This window comes from Mastomys coucha, unplaced genomic scaffold, assembly GCF_008632895.1.
Source record: "Mastomys coucha isolate ucsf_1 unplaced genomic scaffold, UCSF_Mcou_1 pScaffold21, whole genome shotgun sequence".
NCBI lineage: Eukaryota > Metazoa > Chordata > Mammalia > Rodentia > Muridae > Mastomys > Mastomys coucha.
The window spans coordinates 160,918,135-160,925,356 of record NW_022196904.1 but is presented as its reverse complement, the minus strand read 5'-3'; the positions used below and the strand labels follow the sequence as shown (position 1 = coordinate 160,925,356).

The 7,222-nt window shown below is 38.3% G+C and overlaps 1 protein-coding gene across 2 annotated transcripts in view; it reads right to left on the bottom strand.

Annotated features, from left to right (window-relative positions):
• The window catches only part of Ric1 (RIC1 homolog, RAB6A GEF complex partner 1), an 89,508-nt gene that overhangs the window by 15,070 nt on the left and 67,216 nt on the right, over nucleotides 1-7,222 (bottom strand). For both annotated transcript variants that reach the window (XM_031390060.1, XM_031390061.1), the window contains exons 13-17: nucleotides 4,598-4,636; nucleotides 4,230-4,340; nucleotides 2,878-2,967; nucleotides 1,907-2,067; nucleotides 689-827 (exon numbers count right to left, since the gene is read on the bottom strand). In XM_031390060.1, the coding sequence (XP_031245920.1) occupies nucleotides 689-827; nucleotides 1,907-2,067; nucleotides 2,878-2,967; nucleotides 4,230-4,340; nucleotides 4,598-4,636 (540 nt within the window). The remainder of the gene's footprint in view (nucleotides 1-688; nucleotides 828-1,906; nucleotides 2,068-2,877; nucleotides 2,968-4,229; nucleotides 4,341-4,597; nucleotides 4,637-7,222) is intronic.

Sequence of the window (7,222 nt, the reverse complement as noted above, 5' to 3'; positions counted from 1 at the left end):
CAACCCGGGTGATCCCAGCACCGCTGCAAACCTGGTCCCTACACCTGCAACCCGGGTGATCCCAGCACTGCTGTAAACCTGGTCCCTACACCCACCACCTGTGGGATTACTCTCTCTCCCCTCCTAACTGCCAGGTGTTCGCTATACCCTAAGTTCACTTTACTTCCTTCCATCTCCCCTCTCCTCCCTACACTCTGGCCACTAATGCCTCTCAGTACAATCAGTACAGCATTCTCTCCTGTATAGAATAAACACTAAGATTTGAAATAAATTCCTAAAACTACCAATATTATCCACAAGACTTCTCTTTTCTTATACCCTTAGCTCTAGACACTAAAAATTTCCAACCTTTTGATTGCATTGTGTTGTCTCTTATCTGTAAACCTTCGAATGACTGCCTGAATGTCTTTCTTTTTGCTTAGAACTCTCGTACTTCTGCTCTAGGCTTCAAATCAAATGGTATATAAGAGTTTTCTGATTGCTTAAACAGACTATCCCAGGTTTCTGGTATATGCACTCAGAGTAATCTGTATATGTGTACTGACTTGCTAAACTCAGCATCTCCATGCAAGGTACATTACAGACACTTAGTATGCATTTGTCTAACAAAAACCCAGACATAAACACTGACCTAAGACACTACAGACTGAAACGTAAAGCCCTAAGAGCTCTGAAAAGGCATTGGTACCTGCTGCGGCATTTTCAGGGTGATGCCATTCTCTGTACTCACTGACGTCAGTGTGACAGACACGACCAGGAAGGGGTGAGGAATGTACCGTGACATGGAGACCTCCTGCAGAACCTGGATGCTAGCTGTAGGATTCGAACTGTAAAAGTAAACAAAAAAGAAAGCTCATAGCTCAACAGGTGCTTGGGTTTTTTTCCTTTGCAGTTGCTATATTATAGCACATTTTATGTCTACACAGCAGACCCAAATGTCTTCTCCCCATTGTCCTTTCCTCCCCAAATATCCTTCCATTGAGATTGTTAATATTGGGGCTGGAGAGATGGCTCAAAGGTTAAGAGCATTGACTGCTCTTCTAGACATCAATTCCCAGTAGCCACATAGTGTCTCACAACCTCCTGTAACGGGATCTGATGACCTCTTCTTGTGTGTCTGAAGACAGTGTCAGTGTACTCATATGTATACATAAATAAATATTTTTAAAAAGATTATTAATGTTGAGAGACTCAAAGACCATATACAAGAAAATAAGACAATAAGAGGCAGTTAAATGCTGGAAAGCAGGAAAAATAAAACCATAACACAGAACACCCCAAACCAGGGGTCAGGGATAACACAGAACACCCCAAACCAGGGGTCAGGGATAACACAGAACATCCCCAACCAGGGTCAGGGACAACTATATGGTTGAAATGACAAAAGTCTATCTACTGAAGTAGTGATGTTTTAATTTTTTATCTTTGCATTACTAATCCATCACATTACTTCAGCACACACCTAATTCATATACTTATTAAAAAATATATACTTTTAAGAACAAAGGACAATGCTCCTGTGACCGCCATGCTGCAAGCTGACCAATGTCAACAATATAAGGTTTCTGTGCTGCAGAGTACAATATCCACCGTTGCAGGGTGAAGTGAGCTTCCTGCGGATAGTTCCTCAACTTCCCACAAGTACCTGGAAAGTTTATTAGCTACCAACTTGTAAGATGTGGGAAAAAGGATCTAAGACTTAGCTCAGCTAAAATGGTAGTCCCCTCCCCAGAACACAGGGAGAAACGCTCAGACGTTGGTACAGGCTCCTGTGTTTTTCTTCACAACTACTACATAGACATCACCAAAACTCCTTATAATGAAACAAAATATGAAGATGGAAAAAGGGTTTTAGAAATCTGATAAAAAGAGGAGCCAGAGAGACTCACCCCATGTTAGAACTCACCCATCAGATTTTCTTTCAATACTGTAAAGGCATATTGAGCAGTCTGCTCTAAACACGACCACCATGTCCCGGAAGACACTAAGCAGTAATGTTTCCATTGGTGCTTTGGTGACATGAGCAAAGGCATTGTCCAGGTTGGATGTTCGTAGGTAGACTCTGAGCTGAAGAAGAAAAGAAGCACATACAAATCAGACAGTCACAGGGGGCGCTTAGCCTCTCAGTCAGGTCATCTTTATCCACAGACTCCTCCCCAGCTCACTTCTAAGTAACAGGAGTCAAGAGAATGAACAACATTTTTGCAAAAAATGAAATGTTTATATTTTGGCAAGCTAACTCTTTTTTTTTTTATTTTTAAACAGATTTATTTTGACTTGTGTATTTATATACATATATATATATATATACATCTTATATTTAAAAGAGATTTCTTGCAACAAATTATAAAATTATATATATATGTATAGCAAGCTATACCAAAGATAAAGTGATCAAGAGTGAATGTAGTATTATGAAACCGTGTTTCAGATCTGTGTACTCAAACTGGATTAATGTAGCTACTACTTCCTCAAAAACAGCACATAAGTCAATACATTAATAAAGCTATCCTTAAGAACAGTCATTCTTATCTATGTTTTACTTTTAATGTTTTATTATCAATCCTTAGAGTTTATTTTCTACCTAAAAGGTTATCTTCTTTAGGTTTATTTACTTCTGAGTCAGGGTTAATATTCAGCTCAGCATGGAGCTGAACTGACAATCCTCCTGCTTCAGCTATAATGGTTATATTACAAATTCAACTTGTCACTTTAAAAAGGACAGGAAGGACCTAAACAGCAAGTCTTCTACTAAAACATGTAAATTACTGGGACAATATGCTCTGCTCAGCTTTTAATGGCTTACTGTCTACCAAAGCTAAATCATGCTTAGCTCCAAAATTAAAACTCTATTATTTCTGAGGACAAAAAAGTTACCTCTTCTTGACGGTCACCTAGGTTGTAACATGCAAGGACCATGAAGTCATTCCACCAGGCTAGGCCACCAGTCACAATCATATTTTGCTCCTTAAAAGAAAAAATTAAGATGCACTTACCTTAGTTATATTACTTAAAACTTTCAACAAATATAATACTCTTAGAAAGCTCAGAATATTTCTGCTTTATTCTCTCCTGCAAAATTATTTCTCCAGGACTTTTATTAACAATGTATCATATCCTGTCTTTTAAAAAAATAAATATTCCAAAAAGAAACAGTTGTGCCATTCAAAATATCTCAGTACTATACGGCACCATTAATCTTACATCTAAAACAACTTAATTTAAATTCTGGCTTTACTCCTCAGCAGATGAGTGCATGAATCCGTCTCTAGGTAAATGATAGTATTAGTGTCCTAACTGGGCTGATAACACCAAACATTTAACGTGCCTGGGACACAAAACACCTATGTTAATTTCCTTCATTCCTTCCCATTTGACTCTCATAAAATCTAATTCATTCTCCCTCTTATCCTCCATCACCAACTCCCACTATCTAGATACACATTTCACACATAGAATGATCTCTAATTTTGTGGATATTTAGTTTTCCCACATTAGACAACTCAGTCTTTTTTCGTGTAACCCTGGCTGTCCTGGAACTCACTCTGTAGACCAGGCTAGCCTCGAAGTCAGAAACCCGCCTGCCTCTGCCTCCCAAGTGCTGGGATTAAAGGCATGCGCCACCACCGCCCGGCTTGACAGCTCAGTCTTAAAGTAATATTAAACCCTAAGCTAAATAATTATTGCTACTAATCTTTTTTTCCCTTCTTTTCATGTGTCTGTCAAGTGGTGTGCGTGTGCGTGTGTGCGTACACCAGGGTTTGAGGTGACATCTCTCAGTCGAAGCTACTGGCTGATATGGTTGCTTCTCCAGGCTGCTTGCTCCAGGGATGCCTCGTCCCTCCCTTCCAAGGATGGCCTTATATGTGACCTGCCATTTCCACTGAGCATCTAAGTGGCCTCTGGGGATCTGAGCTCAGGTTCCCTGCTTTTATATAAAACACTTTAATGGCTGAGCCATCTCCCAGTACTTATCAATGATCTTAATAAGAATAAAAAGCCAGTTATCTCAGTGCAAGATCCTTTATCAAATATCAAGTATTTAACAAAAGGGACTTATTGGCAATTATCAAATGTCAGTTTCTCTTCCCACTTCTCTTCTCTCCGAGAACATGTGAATACAGCCAGTGCTGCACAGTGGAGCTGTACCTCTAGCCTCAGGATCATGCTCTTCCTTTTGCTTTTTTATGCTTTGAATTTTTATTTTTTTTAAAGAAAAAAGAACTAACCTGAGTAATGTTTCCAAAAAGTTTCCATTTTTTGGTGAGTAGAGAATAATGCGCAAATCCAAACTTGCCAGCCACAGCAATATTTTGTCCAAGTTTATCAATAGCTGAAAACTGTTTAAAAAAAAATTAAAACCTCTTTCCTGTACATGGTATAAAGTACTTAATAAAATACAAGGTGAAGAGACTACGGATACATGTTTGCTAAGTCATTCAAATCTAACATGCTAAACTAAAAGCCTAAATATTGACAAAATGTAGAGGAGAATCCACTAGTAACCCGCAGCAGATGAAGCACTGAACTTTCTGTTATGAGTCCACAATGGCTCATCTCCCAGAATGATCACAAGACCAACAGAATAAACACTCACCCGTATAGGCCAATTGCTTTCTAGGTAGGTGCTGGAAATCTATAGGAAAAAGATATTAGTTTGGTAAGACTTATGAAATATATTCCAAATTAAAGCATTAACTTAGCATACAAGATGAGTTTCAGCTTCCTGCATGAATACTAGCTTTAGTAACAGAGCCCTTAGAATTGAGCATCTGTTTAGGAGCCAATATTTATATGTCCTATCTTAATCCTTTCAAGGTTTTAAGACCCACACTTCCTTCCCCACCACAGCATTGATTGAGTTATTAAACTCAATATAAACTGACAAAGAAGCATGTTATGGTAGCCACAAACTGCAGCCAACAGTTTCTGTCTGCTGATGTAGACCATCCCCAAATAAATGGCAGCTTCGGCAGGAATTTTGGTCTGTGATGGAAATCTTCATTGTTTTTAAACTGTTGTGATTTAAAAAAAAAAAAAAGCAATGCATATAAAATCAATGTAAAACAAACAAAAAAATTGTTGCTTCAGAATAGCAACTGGCTTATTTCTAAAGATGTACCCATAGGCCTGTGCGAAAATGCTTAAACTACTACTTTTCTATTTGGCTGTTCAACTTTACTGATGCCCAGGAACCCTTAACTTAATACAGACATTCGGGTCTCCACCCTAAGCATCAACATGAACACAGTCCCAAGTTATCTAGCTTACGCCTTTGTCCATGGTGTCACTTTATCAGAGCTAGTAAATGTTCAAACGCAGAGGAAACTGTGGGTTATTAATGTGGGGTAAGTTTTAGCTCTGTACACGCCTAGTCTCTTAATTAGCTTTCATGGCAGCTGGAGGAAGCGGAGTGTGAATTAATAGAAAAACAGAGCAATGGAAGAGTCTTCTGTTCCTGGAATAAGAAAAGCTTCAATTTATTCAAATTTATTTTAATTTGACTCAAGAAAACTGGATATATACAGAAAAGAAACCCAAATCGAAAAACCATGTAAAGTATAATCAAATCTTCTAATGAGTTGCCTAAGGACAAAAAGAGAATCAAATAATAAACCCAAAGCACTTGCATTATTCTCAATAAAATTAGCTCATAAAGGATTAAACTGCAGTTACCCAGACAGTCAACTTAAAAGTATAAGTGAATTAATAGCTTTCTGTTACTTAAAGAAGAATGTGACCGGTGTATCACAGTAAGCAGCATGCCGGCACTGGGTAAATCAAAGAACTTGGATGATTCACTGATTTGTATGAAATGTGATGTGAGCCAGCACACCACTGCACAAATGATTCCAACATAAAAAGGCTCAGTAAGAGCGTATCAAATTATCATACTCTAATGTATATCCCTACAAAAACAAAACAACCCCCCAAAACAAAACCTACTGTTTTAACTTTCAAAAGTCTATGAAATACTACAAATTATAAAGTTTGTACCTTCAAAACTCAAACATGAGTTAAAATAATATGCTTTTTAGTTTTGTCTGACTATATTATTACTAGAACATACTGTACATATTTCCCTAGTATAACCTTCTTTGATCTATGTGTCATTTGAACTTTGTACTATACACTTAATGCTGTGTGTAGAAATGGTGCCAAGAAAGAGGGAGCTAATAAAGAATGGAGAAACTCGGCCATGAAAGGACGTAAGTCAGCCCAGGCATCATGCCACATCACTGGGAAACTGAGCTGCGGTACAGAAAAGTCTTCCCCGTCTTAGGAGGCTTTGCCAGTCTCCCTTAAATGGAAACTAACTGCTTTCCTTCTTTTTTCCCTGTTAAACGCTGTCTCCAGACTAGATTAGTTTTGTCTATCTAGTGAGACTAAAGGACTTGCCCCAGCAGATTTGTTCTTTGCCAAATACATCTTCCATACCTGATAAAAGTAGAGGGATGTAAGCGAATCACTTTCAAGCAAAATAGCCTTTAAAATTCACTTCGAGCTCCCTAGTGAAGTACCTGGTACTTCCCTCCTTCATTTTGTAACAGATATTCTGTCCAGGGAGTTAGAGCCAGGTTAATTATAAAGTCAACATTCTTAGAATACTAGATAATAAACCAATGTTTACACTATACAAAGCACTGCACCCAACAAAGAACAGAGCCACAAACTAGAAGGCTTTTTAAAAATTTCACCTGTGTTCCAAATGTGTTACTTTCTAAACTTGTAATTAAGAAAACTAAATTTAAAAAATAAACTGAGAAAGGTACCATCTATACAGCTGGCTACTAACTGCTTCTAACAAGTATGTATGCATTTAGTTTGGCTAGAGACATATAACTAACAAAGCCTTCTAATCTAGAAAGTAAGTTGTATGAAACGGAAGGGTTGAACAAACAAAAGAAATAAATTGCAGTGTTGCAGATGATGGGCAGAAAGCACAGCAGAATTAGCGAAGCTCAGTAGATGGACTTTAAATAATGCAGTAAGCACACTGAATAGAACCCACACAACCAAATCAACTTTAATGGAGAATGTGGTCTTACCCTATATGCGAGGGCAAGAGGGAAAGGGAAGGAAACCATGCCCTGTGTTTCTCCAGGGAGTCCTCATGACTGACACTTCTGCACTTTATAGCCAGTTCCCAGAAAGACCACTGTCACTCTGCATTCAGTCGCCAGGCTCAGTGTTAGCAAACAAAGAGTAGAGCAACTCTAAC